This window comes from Anolis carolinensis, unplaced genomic scaffold (genome assembly GCF_035594765.1).
Source record: "Anolis carolinensis isolate JA03-04 unplaced genomic scaffold, rAnoCar3.1.pri scaffold_7, whole genome shotgun sequence".
Lineage (NCBI taxonomy): Eukaryota > Metazoa > Chordata > Lepidosauria > Squamata > Dactyloidae > Anolis > Anolis carolinensis.
The window spans coordinates 17,247,533-17,268,441 of record NW_026943818.1 but is presented as its reverse complement, the minus strand read 5'-3'; the positions used below and the strand labels follow the sequence as shown (position 1 = coordinate 17,268,441).

At 38.8% G+C, this 20,909-nt stretch overlaps 1 protein-coding gene across 1 annotated transcript in view; it reads right to left on the bottom strand.

Moving 5' to 3' along the window:
• Positions 1-19,639, bottom strand: part of ints2 (integrator complex subunit 2) — a 39,945-nt gene extending 20,306 nt beyond the window's left edge. Inside the window, exons 1-17 of the mRNA XM_062960315.1 lie at positions 19,518-19,639; positions 16,780-17,085; positions 16,152-16,290; positions 15,004-15,106; positions 14,742-14,855; positions 13,819-13,949; positions 12,173-12,346; positions 11,559-11,785; positions 9,657-9,782; positions 9,494-9,565; positions 8,927-9,041; positions 7,283-7,351; positions 6,990-7,124; positions 4,364-4,540; positions 3,096-3,207; positions 1,765-1,869; positions 1,446-1,610 (exon numbers count right to left, since the gene is read on the bottom strand). Of these exons, the coding sequence (XP_062816385.1) occupies positions 1,446-1,610; positions 1,765-1,869; positions 3,096-3,207; positions 4,364-4,540; positions 6,990-7,124; positions 7,283-7,351; positions 8,927-9,041; positions 9,494-9,565; positions 9,657-9,782; positions 11,559-11,785; positions 12,173-12,346; positions 13,819-13,949; positions 14,742-14,855; positions 15,004-15,106; positions 16,152-16,290; positions 16,780-17,072 (2,257 nt within the window). The 5' untranslated portion in view covers positions 17,073-17,085; positions 19,518-19,639. The remainder of the gene's footprint in view (positions 1-1,445; positions 1,611-1,764; positions 1,870-3,095; positions 3,208-4,363; positions 4,541-6,989; positions 7,125-7,282; positions 7,352-8,926; positions 9,042-9,493; positions 9,566-9,656; positions 9,783-11,558; positions 11,786-12,172; positions 12,347-13,818; positions 13,950-14,741; positions 14,856-15,003; positions 15,107-16,151; positions 16,291-16,779; positions 17,086-19,517) is intronic.
• Positions 19,640-20,909: the final 1,270 nt, after the last annotated feature.

Sequence of the window (20,909 nt, the reverse complement as noted above, 5' to 3'; positions counted from 1 at the left end):
ATTATTATTATTATTATTATTATTTTATTATGACACAGCAAACAAGATGTCTATGCTGGATTTCGTATCACAAAATCACAAGTCAAACACTTCCCAAGTGTTTAGGACTGTGTGATGTATTTTCGGATGATGCGTACAGATCCCAGCAGGGTGGCCTTTTGCAGTTGGCAGATGGTGATTTTGTCAATGTCTATTGTTTCCAAATGCCGGCTGAGATCTTTTGGCACGGCACCCAGTGTGCCCATCACCACCGGGACCACCTGCACTGGTTTCTGCCAGAGTCTTTGAAGTTCAATCTTGAGGTCCTGATAGCGGCTGAGTTTTTCCTGTTGTTTTTCGTCAATGCGACTGTCACCTGGGATGGCACCATCAATGATCCAAACCTTGTTCTTTTCCACAACTGTGATATCTGGTGTGTTGTGTTCCAGAACTTTGTCAATCTGGATTCGGAAGTCCCACAGTATCTTTGCGAGTTCATTTTCCACGATCTTTGCTGGTTTGTGATCCCACCAGTTCTTTGCTGCTGGCAGGTGGTACTTGATGCATAAGTTCCAATGGATCATTTGGGCCACACAGTTGTGCCTCTGTTTGTAGTCTGTCTGTGCGATTTTCTTACAGCAGCTGAGGAGATGATCAATGGTTTCGTCAGCTTCCTTGCACAGTCTGCATTTTGGGTCATCAGCTGATTTTTCAATCTTGGCCTGAATTGCCTTTGTTCTGATGTCTTGCTCCTGGGCTGCAAGGATCAGGCCTTCTGTCTCCTTCTTCAGGGTCCCATTCGTGAGCCACAGCCAGGTCTTCTCCTTATCAGCTTTTCCTTCAATTTTGTCAAGGGACTTTCCATGCAATGTTTTGTTGTGCCAGCTGTCAGCTCTAGTTTGTAGTGCGGTTTTCTTGTACTGATTCTTTGTCTGCTATGCTTTGATAATAATAATAATTACTGCCCACTCCTGGGCTGCAAGGATCAGGCCTTCTGTCTCATGCTTCAGGGTCCCATTCGTGAGCCAGAGCCAGGTCTTCTCCTTATCAGCTTTTCCTTCAATTTTGTCAAGGAACTTTCCATGCAATGTTTTGTTGTGCCAGCTGTCAGCTCTAGTTTGTAGTGCGGTTTTCTTGTACTGGTTTTTTGTCTGCTGTGCTTTGAGGAGTTTCTGATTTTTGACTTCAATCAAAGCAGGTTCTTCACTTTGCTTTACATATTCTGCCAGGGCATGTTCTTCTTCTTCTTCTTCTTCTTCTTCTTCTTCTTCTTCTTCTTATTATTATTATTATTATTATTATTATTATTATTATTATTTGTAGTACAAACACCCCATGAATCTTTGAAAGGGATAAAGGGGAACCAAACAGATAACATCTGCCCACATTGGATTGTATATTCCTTTGTTCCATCGCCCAGACAGAAAGCCACCGGTGAAAAACGAGTTCAAGGAAAAGATGCTTACCCTCCTGAAGCTGCTTGGGAGAGTGTTTCTTGGCCGCGTGGGTCAGAAGCATCCTGCGCAGCAAGGCGTCGGTGCCCGTGATGTGCTCCTCGCAGATCCAGTCGTCCACGATGCAGAGGTGAGGGTAGTTGGTGGCCAGGAGTCGCAGCAGCGCTGAATGCAAGCCTTTAAAAACCAAGAGCATGGGTCTGAGCGGACAGACAGACGGACGGACACTTTTGCGCCGCCCAAATGGAAACATGCCATGCCCTTTTCTCCCCTGAGCACTCATACACCATAACTAAACGCCTGTTTTTCTTTAAATCCCAACCAGAGTTACCTCCCAGTTCCTGCTGCAGCCCCTGAGCCTGTCGGATCAGGTATTTGATCGGGATCTGGTCCATCAAGGCCGGAGAGTAAGACTTGGGTTTCTTCTGCATGGCGGCTGCAAAGAGAGAGAGATGGCGGAAGGACAGTTCAGGACCAGCATTTAGGGTTTCATTTATTCAACAGACTGTATATACTCGAGCATAAGCCTAGTTTTTCAGCCCCTTTTTAGGACTGAAAAAGCCCCCCTCGGCTTATACTCCGGTGAGGGTCCTGGTTGGCTTATATTGGGGTCAGCTTATACTCGAGAATATATGGTACATTTATTATTTTTCTCTATTATTATTGGTATGATTACATTTATTATTTTTCTCTATTATTGTTTCTACTCTATTTTTACTATTATTACATGTATTATTTTTCTCTATTATTATTGGTATTATTACATTTATTATTTTTCGCTAGTATTGTTGCTACTGTTACATTTATTTTACTCTATTTTTGTTATTATTATTAATACATTTATTATTTCACTCTGATATTATAATTATTATTGCATTTATTATTTTACTCTATTTATTATTACATGTATTATTTTCCTGTATTCATTATTATTATTATTACATATATTTTTTACTCTATTATTGTTAAAAGGATACATAAGCACATTTACATTGAAGATGAGAATATTATTATTACATGTATTATTTTCCTGTATTCATTATTATTATTATTACATATATTTTTTACTCTATTATTGTTAAAAGGATACATAAGCACATTTACATTGAAGATGAGAATATTATTATTACATGTATTATTTTACTCTATTATTGTTAAAAGGATACATAAGCACATTTTCATTGAAGATGATGAAAATGATGATTTGATCAGAGTTGGACAGTCTTTATCTTAAATTTGAGCTTTATGTAATTCAAAAACATTTAACCTACTGATGCCTCGATTAATGTAATTTTATTGATATCTATTTTTATTTCTGAAATTTACCACCCTTGGCTTATACTGGAGTCAATGTTTTCCCAGTTTTTTTGTGGTAAAATTAGGTGCCTCGGCTTATATTCGGGTCGGCTTATACTCGAGTATATACGGTATATAGTATTATTAGTATTACAGTATGTCCATACAATATATTATTAGCATGGCACAATATAAGCATTAAATTACTATATTGTACTATATCAATAAATTGTAATATTATTAATAATATTATATGTAAAATATAATATACAATTCATATTATTATATTATATTATTATATTGTATTATGAGTATCATATTACAAATCTAGAATCTGACTTGGAAATCTCCTGCTGTGTGCCATACCCAGAGACTTGGAACTGGCCAGGATGGCTTCTTCGTAAGAGAGGACGTAATACAGGACCAGAAGCTGGGCGGTGATGCCGAAACGCTGGTTCAGGTGGGCATTCTCTCCTCCCTGCAAAGTCCAAAAAAGTGGGAATTGCAGTCCAAAAAAGCTGGCGGGCCAAAGTGTGCCCATGTCTCAGGGGTCCCCAAACTAAGGCCCGGGGGCCGGATGCGGCCCTCCAAGGTCATTTACCTGTCCCCCGCCCTCATTTATAATATAATATTTTTATATCAGTTTTAATAATATATTGTATGTACATATGATATTGATAATAATATTATAATGTTATACAATATAATACTAATAATAATACCATATAATAATATTAATTATATGTTATATATTACATATAATATTACAGTATAGTGGTATAGTTCAATATAGTAATATATAATGGTAATATTGTGCTATGCTAATAATATAATATATTGTATGTACAGTAGAGTCTCACTTATCCAACATAAACGGGCCAGCAGAATGTTGGATAAGCAAATATGTTGGATAATAAGGAGGCATTTAGGAAAAGCCTATTAAACATCAAATTAGGTTATGATTTTACAAATTAAGCACCAAAACATCATGTTAGACAACAAATTTGACAGAAAAAGTAGTTCAATACGCAGTAATATTATGTAGTAATTACTGTATTTACAAATTTAGCACCAAAATATCACGATATATTGAAAACATTGACTACAAAAATGCGTTGGATAATCCAGAACGTTGGATAAGTGAGTGTTGGATAAGTGAGACTCTACTGTACATACAGCTGCTCTGAGTTCCCTTTGGGGTGAGAAGGGTGGGATATAAATGTAGTAAATAAATGTAGTAATTGAATAAATAAATAATTTTGGGCTTAGTCTCGGCCAAAGTCTGAAATGACTTGAAGACACACAACAACAACAACAACAACAACAACAACAACAGTCCTAATTAACCTGACTATCTCATTGGCAAGAAAAAGGCCCACACTTCCTATTGAAATCCTAATAGGTTTGTGTTGATTAAAATTGTTTTCATTTTTAAATATTGTATTGGTCTTTCATTGTTGTTGTTGATCACTACAAATAAGACATGTGCAGTGTGCATAGGAATTTGTTCGGGTTTTTTCCAAATGATAATTCGGCCCCTCCACAGTCTGAAGGATTGTGGACCGGCCCTCTGCTTTAAAAGTTTGAGGACCCCTGCCATGTCTGCTCCTCCAGATGGATATATACACACATACCCCCATTAATCCATCAAAAACGTTCAGGATTTCCTGCTCGGTGATGGGCTGGTTGGTGGCCTCCGGGTTGGACTTGGAGGCTGGTGTCAGGACGGAGTTGATGTAGACGTCAATGAGCGGGAGCAGCTGCGGGTGGAGCGGGGTGGTGGTTTCGCACAGCTGCCGGTAAATCCAGTCCTGAAAAACAGAGCAGCAAAGGATGCACATCAACGTGGAGGAAGGAGGAAGCACCACGTCTCCCTCCTTTGTGACCAGGATCTCCACACCCTGGAGATGCCAAGCTGGGTCTGATCCATCACCTCCATGTTCACTCCAACGTTCAGACATAAAAAGAAAGAAAAGTGGTTATGGTTTCCTCCACCTGTTTGCTGCCGTTCTTCTTCTGGGGAAAGTAAATAGAGTGAGCAGGTGGCGCCAACAGAGCTGAAGGGCTTTATTATAATAATAATAATAATTATTATTATTATTGACACAGCAAACAAGATAGATATGCTGGGTTTCGTTTCACAAAATCACAAGTCGAACACTTCCCAAGTGTCTAGGACTGTGTGATGTATTTTCGGATGATGCGTGCAGATCCCAGCAGGGTGGCCTTTTGCAGTTGGCATATCGTGATTTTGTCAATGTCTATTGTTTCCAAATGCCGGCTGAGATCTTTCGGCACGGCACCCAGTGTGCCCATCACCACCGGGACCACCTGCACTGGTTTCTGCCAGAGTCTTTGAAGTTGAATCTTGAGGTCCTGAGAGCGGCTGAGTTTTTCCTGTTGTTTTTCGTCAATGCGACTGTCACCTGGGATGGCAACATCAATGATCCAAACCTTGTTCTTTTCCACAACTGTGATGTCTGGTGTGTTGTGTTCCAGAACTTTGTCAGTCTGGATTCGGAACTCCCACAGTATCTTTGCGTGTTCATTTTCCAATACTTTTGCAGGTTTGTGATCCCACCAGTTCTTTGCTGCTATTATTATTATTATTATTATTATTATTATTATTATTATTATTATTATTGCTTTTTATTATTTCCATGATCCCTCTGTCAACAATCTAACAAAAAACAAATCTCGGCTATCAAACATCAAAGAAATCCCACAAAATTTCGCATCTGATGTACATGGATGACCTGAAGCTATATGGGAAAACGGAAACTGAAATTCAGTCTCTGACCAACACTGTTCGAATTTTTAGCACTGATATCAGCATGGAGTTTGGTTTGGACAAAGGTTCGACAGTAGCACTGAAGAAGGGAAAAATCATTGAAAGTGAGGGCATAAATATGCCCAATGGCCAAACAATATAGTGTCACCAGCCAGAGGCCTATAAATATCAGCGCATATTACAGTTGGACAACATCACGCATGGACATGTGAAAACTGTGGTCAGCAAAGAATACACACAAAGGGTCAGAAAAATTCTCAAAAGCAAGCTCAATGGAGGCAACACCATCAAGGCCATAAACACCTGGGCCATACCTGTCATAAGATATACTGCTGGCATCATAAACTGGACAATTTGGACAGAAAAACAAGAAAACTCATGACCATTCATCATTCACTGCACCCTCGCAGAGATGTTGACCGGCTATATCTGCCTAGAAGATCAGGGGGCAGAGGACTCTTACAAGTAAAACAAGCAGTCAAAGAAGAAGAACATGCCCTGGCAGAAGATGGAAAGCAAAGTGAAGAACCTGCTTTGATTGAAGTCAAAAATCAGAAACTCCTCAAAGCACAGCAGACAAAAAACCAGTACAAGAAAACCGCACTACAAACTAGAGCTGACAGCTGGCACAACAAAACATTGCATGGAAAGTTCCTTGACAAAATTGAAGGAAAAGCTGATAAGGAGAAGACCTGGCTCTGGCTCACGAATGGGACCCTGAAGAAGGAGACAGAAGGCCTGATCCTTGCAGCCCAGGAGCAAGACATCAGGACATCACCATCCCAGGTGACAGTTGCATTGACGAAAAACAACAGGAAAAACACAGCCGCTCTCAGGACCTCAAGACTGAACTTCAAAGACTCTGGCAGAAACCAGTGCAGGTGGTCCCGGTGGTGATGGGCACACTGGGTGCCATGCCAAAAGATCTCAGCCAGCAATTGGAAACAATAGGCATTGACAAAATTACGATCTGCCAACTGCAAAAGGCCACCCATGATAATAATAATGCTTGATCCTTGCAGCCCAAAAGCAAGCCATCAGGACAAAGGCAATTCAGGCCAAGATCAAAAAATCAGCTGATGACCCAAAATGCAGACTCTGCAAGGAAACTGACGAAACCATGGATCATCTCCTCAGCTGATGTAAGAAAATCGCACAGACAGACTACAAACAGAGGCACAACTATGTGGCCCAAATGATTCATTGGAACTTATGTCTCAATTCATTTCTGACACAATAAATAAATAAAAACACCACACTATTGAAATACATATAAATGCAAGACCACATTAATAAAGTGTAGCTTAAAATGATGGCCCCTATCCATCTAAAACCAAATCCTTGCCCTTTTTGAGCCCCATTGATCAATGGTTTCAGATACATCTCTCCAAACCCAATTAAAGGATGCCAGAAATCGAGCGGCAGGCATGTCTTGTCTTCTGGCACAGTTTTTCTCCAAAAGGACCCACCTTAATGGAGACTTTGTGTTTGGTGAACGACCGGCTCCTGAGAAGCTGGTAAATGCAGTGGATGGGCAGGAATCCCGTGATGTTGGCGCTCAAGTTGCTGGTGACGGCCACCCGGACCGCGTGGGCTGTGACCACCTGCGAGAAAGAGATTCCTCACACTGAAAAGCAAACTTTCAGAAAAAGTTCATTTCTTAGACAGCGCAATGCTCAGCTTTATATTCCTAAGGTGTGAACACAATCAGAGGAGGAAGACAATAGAGAGGGAGAAGAGCAGCCATCATCTTGCCAGTTACCTGTTCGGTGAAGATTTCTTGAGTGAAGATGGTTTTCATGCGACTCAGAGAACTGGGCTTAATGACAATCTGAAACAAAGGAGGAGGAACAACTTGTGAGACATTCCCTTCATATTTGTTTTACTTATACCTTTGATTTAGAAGACTATACTCAATGTTTGTCAACCATCCTAACCACCAGACTACGCCACAGCAACGCGTGGCCGGGCACAGCTAGTGTGCGTATGTATGTGTGTGTCTGTAGCACTTTATCTATGTTTTGAGTTTAAAACTTATAATGTGCACTTTGCTAATCTATTATTACAACCTCACTGTTTTTAAATTCTGTTTTTAATAAGTGTGTTTTTATTCTTTTTGGTTAATGTGCAATTCTTACAACTGGTGCATGTTATTGTTTATTGATGTATTGTATATTGTTCTCGTTTTGTATTTGATATTTCTGTGAGCCGCCCCAAGTTTCCTCCGGGGGAGATGGTGGCGGGATATAAATAAACTTATTATTATGACACAGCAAACAAGAGAGATATGCTGGATTTCGTATCACAAAATCACAAGTCGAACACTTCCCAAGTGTCTAAGACTGTGTGATGTATTTTAGGATGATGCGTGCAGATCCCAGTAGGGTGGCCTTTTGTCAATGTCTATTATTATTATTATTATTATTATTATTATTATTATTATTATTATTATTATTATACATATATATATACAGTGTTTGTGTGTATACACACACACACTGTGTGTGTGTGTGTGTGTGTATATATATATTATAATAATAATAATAACAACAACAACAATAGGCATTGACAAAATTACGATCTGCCAACTGCAAAAGGCCACTATGCTGTACACAAACTATGAAGAGAGGCAGGGAACATTATATATACAGTAGAGTCTCACTTATCCAAGCTAAACGGGCCAGCAGAACGTTGTATAAGCGAATATCTTGGATAATAAGGAGGGATTAAGGAAAAGCCTATTAAACATCAAATTAGGTTATGGTTTTACAAATTAAGCACCAAAACATCATGTTAGACAACAAATTTGACAGAAAAAGTAGTTCAATACACAGTCATGTTATGTTGTAACTACTGTATTTACAAATTTAGCACCAAAATATCACGATGTATTGAAAACATTGACTACAAAAATGGCTTGGATAATCCAGAGGCTTGGATAAGCGAGGCTCTACTGTAAATGTATTAATAATAATAAAAATAGAGTAAAATAAATGTAAAAGTAACAACAAAAATAGAATAAAATAATAAATGTAATAATAAAAATTAATAGAGTAAAATAATAAATGCAACAATACCAATAATAATAATAGAGAAAAATAATAAATATACCATATATACTTGACTATAAGCCGACCTGAATATAAGCCCAACCAGGACCCTCACCCAAGTATAAGCCGAGGGGGGCTTTTTCAGTCTTAAAAAAAGGGCTGACAAACTAGGCTTATACTCGAGTATATACAGTATGTGTGTGTGTGTGTGTGTGTGTGTATGTGTATATATATATATATATATATATATATATATATATATATATATACACAATGTTCCCTGACTCTTTTCATGTCTTGTGTACAACACGATCAAAACACATCAGCATAAACTACATAAAGACGCATGAGCTTACTTTCATTCCCAGAGTTGAACAGACCAAGTCAATGATGGCGCTGAGCTGGTTGCTGTGGAAATACATGGCGACCAAGAGGAGCATCTCTCCAAAGGAAGCCGACACCCCGGAAGTGCTGCCAAACGAAGATTTAAAAAGAATTTAAACTGGGATGGAAGAGAAACCAGTCCCGACGTAGTCAGGGTTATTTTTCCCCAAAAAAAGTAAAGGGAAATTTTCTCTCCCAGCATATCTCAATGATAAACTTATTAATTGAACATATATTATATTGAACATTTATTTATTTATTTATTTATTTACAGTATTTATATTCCGCCCTTCTTTCTCACCGCGAAGGAGACTCAGGGCGGATCACATTGCATATACAAGGCAAGCATTCAATGCCTTAACATAGAACAAAGACAGAGACAGACGCAGGCTCCGAGCTGGCCTCGAACTCATGACCTCTTGGTCAGAGTGATTTGTTGCAGCTGGCTGCTCACCAGCCTGCACCACAGCCCGGGCCTAATATATTATTTCTTGAGGTGAAGTCTAGAGTGATCTGAAATGGGGAAAATGCACACTGACCTTTCAAAATAGGCTTCTTCTTTGATCATCCAGCTCAGCCACATCACCATCAACTGCTCCTGTTCTGGGGTGCTAGAACAACGAAGAGGTGATCGTTTTATGTTATGAAAGTAATTTACAAACCAATTGAATCAGCATCTTGGCTTTGTGGCAAAAAGGGTACCTGACAAGCGTGGAGAAGGCCAGCAGCATGCAGAAAGACAGCGAGACAAAGCGGACGCCGGCCGGGGTTGCCGGAGGGCGGCTGGTCATGAGCTGAAGCAGCTGCTCGGCTTCCTCGTCCGTCGGTCTAGACAACAACAACAACAACACAAAGAATCAGCCCCTGATGACAAGCACAACCAATCCCTCACACATGTACACAACGGGAGAAGTGGCTTATGGATGGCTGAGGGCTAGTCCACAGCAAGAAAATAATACCAAGTAATAATATTTATTATTTATTTATTAGCGACATTTATATCCCGCCTGTCTCAGGGCAGCTTACAAGTTGTATATACATATACAATATATTATATTATTAGTATAGCACAATATAAGCACTATATAAGCATTATATATTATTATATTGTACTATACGACTATATTGCAATATTATTAGTAATATTACATGTAAAATATACAATTACAATACTGTATTGTTACAGTAGAGTCTCACTTATCCAACGTAAACGGGCCGGCAGAACGTTGGATAAGCGAATATGTTGGATAATAAGGAGAGATTAAGGAGAAGCCTATTAAACATCAAATTAGGTTATGATTTTACAAATTAAGCACCAAAACATCATGTTATACAACAAATTTGACAGAAAAAGTAGTTCAATACGCAGTAATGCTATGTAGTAATTACTGTATTTATGAATTTAGCACCAAAATATCACGATGTATTGAAAACATTGACTACAAAAATGCGTTGGATAATCCAGAATGTTGGATAAGCGAGTGTTGGATAAGTGAGACTCTACTGTATTATATTGTATTACATTATAATATTATTATCAACATTATATGCATATACAATATATTATAATATTAGTATAGTATAATATAAGCACTACATAAGCATTATATATTATTATATTGTACTATACGACTATATTGCAATATTATTAGTAATATTACATGTAAAATATACAATTACAATACTGTATTGTTATTATATTGTATTACATTATAATATTATTATCAACATTATATGCATATACAATATATTATAATATTAGTATAGTATAAGCACTACATAAGCATTATGTATTATATTGTACTATACGACTATATTGCAATATTATTAGTAATATTGCATGTAATATAAATATACAATTATAATATTATATTATTATATTGTATCGCATCATAATATTATTATCAATATTATATGTATATACAATATATTATAATATTAGTATAGTATAATATAAGCACTACATAAGCATTATATATTATATTGTACTATACGACTACAGTAGAGTCTCACTTATCCAACACTCGCTTATCCAACGTTCTGGATTATCCAACCCATTTTGTAGTCAATGTTTTGAATATATCATGATATTTTGGTACTAAATTCGTAAATACAGTAGTTACTACATAGCATTAAAGCGTATTGAACAAATCTTTCTGTAAAAGTTGTTGTATAACATGATGTTTTGGTGCTTAATTTGTAAAATCATAACCTAATTTGATGTTTAATAGGCTTTTCCTTAATCTCTCCTTATTATCCAACATATTCGCTTATCCAACGTTCTGCCGGCCCGTTTATGTTGAATAAGTGAGACTCTACTGTATATTGCAATATTATTAGTAATATTGCATGTAATATAAATATACAATTATAATATTATATTATTATATTGTATCGCATCATAATATTATTATCAATATTATATGTATATACAATATATTATAATATTAGTATAGTATATTACAAATATTATATATTATTATATTGTTAAATTATTATTATTGTTGTTAATATGGCATTGATATCAATCTACAGCACATTTGGGACTGTGTTTCAAACAACAGAGAACTATTGAGTCTAGATCTAGATTTGCAATGTGCTTACTTCAAGCCGGCAATCCCCATAAGAGCGCAGTAGAGCCGTAGGAGTGCGCTGGCCTTGACCACATGCTCCTCCTTCAGCCCCGAATACACAGAGACGTTGGGGCCGGTGTCGCCCTCGGCTTCCTCCGTCATGCGCATGCTGCGCACGGTGGGCAGGATCCCCATCAACTCCAGAAGCAGCTGCCTCCTCATCTGCCAGAGCACGGAGCTGATGTTCTCCCTCTTCCTCTGAAAAGAGATGACAAAGCCACTCCCATTAGCTCACCATTCTATGTATTTGTTTGGTTATACATGAAAAGCTTTGAATACTATGCTAGATGTACAAGCTGACCCAATTGCCGATATCATGAGACTGAAGCCTGGGTCGGGTTAAGCCCCTGACCATTAAGTAGCCTAGCTATTTGTCAATAGCTAGGCTACACATGTCAATAGTTACACATGTCAAGTAGAAAATTGAGGTACCGCTTTATGCGGGGAGGCTAATTTAACTAATTTACAAAAATGTTAAACTGTGTGTGTATATGCTGTATGTCTAATGGCATTAAATGTTTGCCTTGTATATGTGCATTGTAATGCCACCTTCTTGGCAAATCCCTGTTCCCAGGCTGTTCTCACCTGCTGACCGTTCCGGATAAAAGTCCCAAACCACGTCCGGACCTTTGCGTTGGTCCCTAGCAGCAACCCGCTCACAAAGCAGACCAGATCGCTGACGCCGTCCTCCGAAGACTCGTTCTTGGTGTGATCCAGAGTCAAAGCCACGCCAAGCCCCGGTAAGTGGCATTCCTCCACCTAACCCAAAAGGAAACGAAGGCTCGGAGTTACACTAGAAAAAAGGGACAGGCTGTGGCACAGCTGGTTAGTAGCCAGCTGCAATAAATCACTACTAGGAGTTTGAAGCAAGCCCGGATTGGATTGCGTACCCAAACATTAAATAGCCAAGCTAAGCAACTGAAAGACAGCTGCATCTCTCAAGTAGGAAATTTAGGTAATTATATTATTCATACAGCACAATATAAGCATTATATATTATTATACTGTACTATACGATTATATTGCAATATTATTAGTAATATTACATGTAATATAAATTTACAATTATAATAGTGTATTATTATTATTATATTATATATTATTATATTGTACTATATGACTACCGTGTTTCCCCGAAAATAAGACAGTGTCTTATATTAATTTTTGTTCCCAAAGATGCGCTAGGTCTTATTTTCAGGGGATGTCTTATTTTTCCATGAAGAAAAAATTCACATTTATTGTTGAACAGAAACATGAACATTTATTATATAGTGTACAGTAGTTGTCATCACAAACCAGCATAACCAGACAAACTGTGAATCCTATCAAGAATTTCTTGTTATTACCAATATTTCCATGCACAACACTCTATGGTATGTCCATTTACCAATCCTGCATGCTCTGGTGTTGTGTTTGGCGGGCATGCTTCCAAACAAAAACTTTGCTAGGTCTTACTTTCAGGGGAGGCCTTTTATTTAGCAATTCAGCAAAACCTCTACTAGGTCTTATTTTCTGGGGATGTCTTATTTTAGGGGAAACAGGGTATATTGCAATATCATTAGTAATATTATTTATTTATTTTATTATTTAATTAATTAATTTATATACCGCTCTTCTCCCCCAGGGGGACCCAGAGCGGTCTTACATAATGGCAAGATTAATGCCACATATACAGTAGAGTCTCACTTATCCAACATAAACGGGCCAGCAGAATGTTGGATAAGCGAATATGTTGGATAATAAGGAGACATTAAGGAAAAGCCTATTAAACATCAAATTAGGTTATGATTTTACAAATTAAGCACCAAAACATCATGTTAGACAACAAATTTGGCAGAAAAAGTAGTTCAATACGCAGTAATGCTATGTAGTAATTACTATATTTATGAATTTAGCACCAAAATATCACGATATATTGAAAACATTGACTACAAAAATGCGTTGGATAATCCAGAACGTTGGATAAGCGAGTGTTGGATAAGTGAGACTCTACTGTAATACAAAATATAGTAAAACAAACGATCGTAAAAACACACTTAAAAACCAATATCATACCCCATTTAAAACAGTAAAACACTGTGTAACCATTACAACAGGGCCAGTAGCATTGGGCCAAAAGTCAGAGCCAGTCTGTATTCAATTACACCTTAATCCAGCGAATACATCAGATTATATCATATTACATGTAATATAAATATACAATTATAATAGTGTATTATTATTATGCTTACCACCATGCCGCGGACCCTCAATGCCTGGGAGGGGTTCATCTTGCAAAGGTGCCGGAGCGCCTCGGTCCTCCGGCGGCCCCCAAAACTTTCCTCGTCTTGGCGTTCGCCGTTCTTGATCAAGCCCCTGCAAACTAGAAACAGCCAAAGGAGATGGGGTTGGCTTGGTTGAGTACAGGCCTCCTACTCGTAGCATCCGAGAGGGATGTTTGTTGTGCTTACAATGTGCCTTCAAGCTGCTCCCAACTTATGGCAACCCTAAGGTTTTCTAAAGTTTTCTTTGCCTTCCTCTGATGCTGATGGTATGGGACTTTCCCAATAGATTCTCATGGCTGAGCGGAGATTCATACTCTGGTCTCCATACTACACCATAATGGATGTTGCCCTTCACAAACCTGTGCTGTTAGATATTACGGGAATTATGACTAAGCAAGTAACGAGAATGAAAAAACAAGACTCATTACAGTGGCTCAACCTGCATTGAGGAGGGAGGGAGAGATGGGCCTTAGTTTGCCCATGCCTGGCTTAGAGACTTCAGTAGAAATAGAAATATGTTTTCAGAAGTCACTAGGAAAAGAATGCTGTACAAAAACTACGTATTGGGCTTTCAATGTAGAAATAGATACTCCATTAGACTCTCCGACCAGAGGGATGCTTTGGACTATGGACTGTTGATTATAAGACAGATGCCTTGTGTTATCTACACAGATAAACTACTTCAAATCCTATTTGCAACTGAACTGATCTGCAAAATACCTGTATGCTGAATACATGAAGTTTGTGAGTAAACCAACTATGTCTTTTTAAAAAAGAAGTCTGCTTATTTTTGGTCTCTTGAGAGCAAGATGTTTTAATAGAGAGTAGATGTTTTGGGCAACTAAGAGGACTTCTTCTACACCAAAAATCTCCTCTCTTGTGCTGCATACCTTCATTAAAGCTGTCGGGAACATTGGCCACTAAGAGACAGAGGAACCAAGCCCCGTTCTTCATGTGTAGCAAAGCTTCAGCCACATCCACAATCGGTAACAGCGAAGGAAGCTCTGAACGGAAAGAGGGTTTTTTTAGTAACAGTGACAGCCACCCCTTTACGCATTCCTGTCCTAAGTTACGTAACCCCAACATAAGAACAGCCATGTATGAGTACTCAGGTATATGCAAGGGGAAAGGGACTCTCCAGACGGCACGTACCTGCCTGCAGGATGCAGAGCACGTCAGCGGCTTCTTCCAAATAAACCGGGCTCTCAAATAGTTCAGGTGACTTGAAAAAAAACTCCCCATTGGAGTCGGCCACCTACGGCAAGACATTATGTTGATAAGGTAAAGGTTTCCCCTGACGTTAAGTCCAGTCGTGTCCGACTCTGGGGGTTGGTGCTCATCTCCATTTCTAAGCCAAGGTCATGTGGCCATAGGCATGACTGCATGGAGCACCGTTACCTTCCCGCTGGAGCAGTATCTATTGATCTACTCACATTGGCATGTTTTCGAACTGCTATGTTGGCAGGAGCTGGGGCTAACAGCGGGCGCTCATTCCGCTCCCGGGATTTGAACCTGGGACCTTTTGGTCTGCAAGTTCAGCAGCTCAGCGTTTTAATTATTTCAAAAGGAAAAGCACACAACAACAGCAGCTGTCAGCTGAACTGAGAATGATGCAACCAAATCAACCGTAGAAGGATAGAGAGAGATGCATTTATTCAGAGAGGTTTCCACAATCAGGAGTGGGACTCTAGATCAGTGGTGGTTCATTGTGTTCGAGCTCTCTGAAGCTTTAGGTGCTCTTACTGCCTATGACAGGAAAAACCATCTGATTCCTAATCCATCTAAAACACAGCCTCTTTTCGGATATCAGCCAGCATGCCAACGCCTTGTATCAAGAAACAGCTTCCTAAGATCCACAGAGATACACACAGGAACATCTCAGCAAGCGAGAGTCCAAAAGTGGCAGGCTAAAGCCCGGAATTTCAATCAGTGGCTGATACCAGATGAGAAACTTCCTCCTGGGTGACTTGGAAGGCACTGAACAGACTGCATTATGGGACCACAAGATGCAGAGCTAATCTTAGGAAATTGAGCCATAAAGTGGAGTCCACGACATCAGAGTGTGGAGAAGATCGCACCACAGACCACCGACTACAATAAAGCCTGAACCCTGTCACACGCACAATAGAGGAGCTCCTTACCGCAACACCAGAGTCACTCCAAGTGGTCAAAGGAAATTGAGTACAACGTCAAGTTTTTATACACATACACATGGTATATTATAACTGTATTCTCAATTCACTTCTAACAGGATAAATAAATTGTGTTTTGGAAGTGGAAGAGAGGGGAAAATGCCTCACCTTGTTCATAATGGCGAGCAATTCGCTAAGCACAAGACGGAGCCGCCGGGGGGAATCGCTGTGTTCAAACTCCAGCGCCAACCCATGCTGCAGCTGGGAGACCAAGATGCTCTCGCCACTGCCTCCCCCAAGTTTGTGCCTAAGGAGACAGTGAGGGTTCAAAATGCAGAACACAGACCCAGAATTCTGCAGTTGTTCAACCCAGCCATTGCAATGTGGTCTGAGCCTTGCCACGTGCACAATGGAGGATCTTCTCATTGCGATACCAGAGATACTCCAAGTGGCCAGCTTCTGGTCAAAGGACATTTACTATAATGCCAAGTTTTTAACTTTGTGATTTTTCTATACATTATAACTGTAGTCTCAATTTGCTTCTGACACAATAAATAAATATTGTCTAACAGCTTTTACTATCAGGAAGTTTGGGAGCAATCTCTTTTCATACAGTTTGAATCTGTGAAAAGAAGAAAAGAAGTTTGCTCCCTCCTCCGACTGGCATTCTTTCACATATTGAAACATGGCAATCATGTCTCTTGTCAACCTTCTCTTCTGCAGCCGAAACAGCTCTCTAATCCTAGGGATTCATAGTTTCCCAGTCTTTTAATTTGGATTGTTCCAGGTTAATTACCTCAACTGTTGCTCTTTGTTAGCATCCTGCTCCAGAGCGTGGAAGTCCACAGACAGCAAGGCTACGATGGAGTTCACGGCTTCCACTCCGGACAGCAAGCGGAGGATCAGCTTCTTGTCCTGAGCCCAGCTCTGGCTTTGGTCAGCCGGGGCGCACAAGGCCATGCGCACCAAGCAAGGCAGCAGCAGGCGCAGCTCTGGGTCGCTCAAGGCAGCCAAGTGCACCACATCCACCTTCTGCATGGCTTCGAAAGCGTAAGGGCTGACAAACAGCAGGCCCGAGCACTCTGCCATTGTGCCGGGTGCCCTGTAAAGCACAAGAAAAGAAAGAGTTGGAAGCCGAGAGAGCAATTGTTTCACGATGATACAGGATTCCAGCAAAGCAGGCTTTACTCTTGTGTGTTGCATGTGGAATTGCTAGTGGTGTTGTGGCGTGGTGATGTAGTGCAGTGTGATGGTGTATGATGCTTATGTTGTGCTGTACCAGTAACATAATGTATTGTATGTACTACCTATAACTTGTAAGCTGCCCTGAGTCTTCAGGGTGAGAAGGGCGGGATATAAAGCACCAAAACATCATGTTCAATACACAGTAATGTTATGTAGTAATTACTGTATTTATTAATTTAACACCAAAACATTGCAACATTTACTACAAAAACACTGACTACTAAAAGGCAGACTGCCTTGGATAATACGGAACCTTGGATAAGTGAAGCTTGGATAACTGAGACTCTACAGTACCTATAACTTGTAAGCCGCCCTGAGAAGGGTGGGATATAAATGTTGCTAATAAATAAAATAATAATTATATGTTTAAGTATTATATTATAACACTATTGTGTATAACAGTGGACAACTTATTGTTTCGCTATTTGGTATTTGAAGCTGCAAGGATATTCAATGCTAAACAAGCTGGCCAATGGCAACATTCATACTTGCCTCCAACAGACAATAATAATAATAATACAAGAGCCAGCAGAGACACTGATATCGCCATCCCAGGTGACAGTCGCATTGACAAAAAACAGGAAAAACTCAGCCACTCTCAGGACCTCAAGATTGAACTTCAAAGACTCTGGCAGAAACCAGTACAGGTGGTCCCGGTGGTGATGGGCACACTGGGTGCCGTGCCAAAAGATCTCAGCCGGCATTTGGAAACAATAAGCATTGACAAAATTACGATCTGCCAACTGCAAAAGGCCACCCTGCTGGGATCTGCGCGCATCATCCGAAAATACATCACACAGTCCTAGACACTTGGGAAGTGCTCGACTTGTGATTTTGTGATATGAAATCCAGCATGTCTATCTTGTTTGCTGTGTCAAGCAATAAAATAATAATAATAATAATAATAATAATAATACAAGAGCCAGCAGAGTGTCCGCTGTGGCTACATCTTGTTGTATTTCAAATAATAATAATAATAATAATAATAATAATAATTTATTTCTTATATGCCGTCTCCATCTCCCCGAGGGGACTCGGGGCGAATGACATGGGGACAAAGCCCTAAAAACAACAATTGACATATACATAAAATAGTACAAGTAACAACATAGCAAGAGTGCGTTCTCCCACCCTGGGCATTGAGTAGCCTTGCAGCTTCAAAGCCTGGCTGCTTCCCGCCTGGTGGAAATCCGTTGTTGGCTAATCAAAGTGGCCAATGGCAGAACAATTTGATGTCCCGGTTTTTAAGTACAGTAGAGTCTCACTTATCCAACATAAACAGGCCGGCAGAATGTTGGATAAGCGAATACGTTGGATAATAAGGAGAGATTAAGAAAAAGCCTATTAAACATCAAAATAGGTTATGATTTTACAAATTAAGCACCAAAACATCATGTTAGACAACAAATTTGACAGAAAAAGTAGTTCAATATGCAATAATGTTATGTTGTAATTACTGTATTTACAAATTTAGCACCAAAATATCACGATATATTGAAAACATTGACTACAAAAACGCGTTGGATAATCCAGAACGTTGGATAAGCGAGTGTTGGATAAGTGAGACTCTACTGTACATAACTATTAGGCTGTTTTTATCTTGTATTGCGTTGTTTTTAAATCGCATTTGTTTTAGTCGATTGCGTGCATTGTATGCTATGTTGTTGTCATATCCTCGCTGTAAGCCGCCCCAAGTCCCCGCGGGGTATAAATAAAGTTATTATTATTATTATTAACAACATATACACTTGCTTCCAACAGACAAAGAGTTCTTTCTCCCACCTTGGGCACTGAATAGCCTTGCAGCTTCAAAGCCTGGCTGCTTCCTGCCTGGGGGGGGGGTAATCAAAGTGGCCAATGGCAACACACACACTTGCCTCCAATAGACAGTTCTTTCTCCCACCCTAGACATTCCAACAGACCTCACCACCTCTGAGGATGCCTTCCATAGATGTGGGCGAAACGTCAGGAGAGAGTGCTGTAGAGCAGGCCTGGGCCGACGTGGGCCTTCCCTGAGGCGATTTGGACTACAACTCCCAGAATTCCTCACGGCCTCAGGCCCTTTCCTTTTCCCCCTCAGCCGCTTAAGCGGCTGAGGGGGAAAAGGAAAGGGCCTGAGGCCGTGAGGAATGCTGGGAGTTGTAGTCCAAATCGCCTCAGGGAAGGCCCACGTCGGCCCAGGCCTGCTGTTGAGGGCAACACTCGACAAATATAAACCCAAATGCGAAATAGTAACAACAACAAACACAATTTCGACACAAAGGAACACAACCGCCGCCGCATACACACCGGGAAACGGGCGAAGAAAAAGGCCCCTCACGCCGCTCTGAGGGAGAACTTCCTCTCAGGATCCAACGAAGGCGACAAAGAGACGACTTCCGGTGTGGAGAGATAGAGCGTCCCCCTGGCCCCGCCCCCTTGAGGGCGGAAGTGGCGTCAGAGCTCACTTCCTTGCCCTCTCTCTCCCCTCAGCCAGAGCAGTTTCCCGCCAAGCACAAGCGGTTGTGTATTTTATATTAATGTATTTTACATTGTATTTTATACTGTTGTATTTCATATTGTGTATTTTATACTATTTTATCCTGTTGTATTTTATATTGTGTATTTTATATTGATGTATTTTATATTGTATTTTATACTGTTGTATTTCATATTGTGTATTTTATACTATTTTATCCTGTTGTATTTTATATTGTGTATTTTATATTGTATTTTATACTGTTGTATTTCATATTGTGTATTTTATACTATTTTATCCTGTTGTATTTTATATTGTGTATTTTATATTGTATTTTATACTGTTGTATTTCATATTGTGTATTTTATACTATTTTATCCTGTTGTATTTTATATTGTGTATTTTATATTAATGTATTTTATATTGTATTTTATACTGTTGTATTTCATATTGTGTATTTTATACTATTTTATCCTGTTGTATTTTATATTGTGTATTTTATATTAATGTATTTTATATTGTATTTTATACTGTTGTATTTCATATTGTGTATTTTATACTATTTTATCCTGTTGTATTTTATATTGTGTATCTTATATTAATGTATTTTATATTAATGTATTTTATATTGTATTTTATACTGTTGTATTTCATATTGTGTATTTTATACTATTTTATCCTGTTGTGTTTTATATTGTGTATTTTATACTGTGTATTTTATATTGATGTATTTTATACTGTTGTATTTCATATTGTGTATTTTATATTGATGTATTTTATACTATTTATACTGTTGTATTTTATATTGTGTATTTTATATTATTTTATATTGTGTATTTTATACTGTTGTATTTAATATGTTGTATTTTATACTGTGCATTTTATAATGTATTTAATATTGTGTATTTTATACTGTTGTATTTAATATTGTGTATTTTATACTGTTGTATTTTATATTATTTTATACTGTTGTATCTTACACTTGTATTTTATACTGTGCGTTTTATAGTGTATTTTATATTGTGTAATTTATACTGTTGTATTTAATATGTTGTATTTTATGTTGTGTATTTTATATTGTGAAATTTATATTGTATTTTATATTGTGTATTTTATTGTATGTTGTTGGGCTTGGCCCCATGTGAGCCGCCCCGAGTCCCTTCGGGGAGATGGGGCGGGATATAAAAATAAACTTATTATTATTGTGATGGACTTTTGTGTTT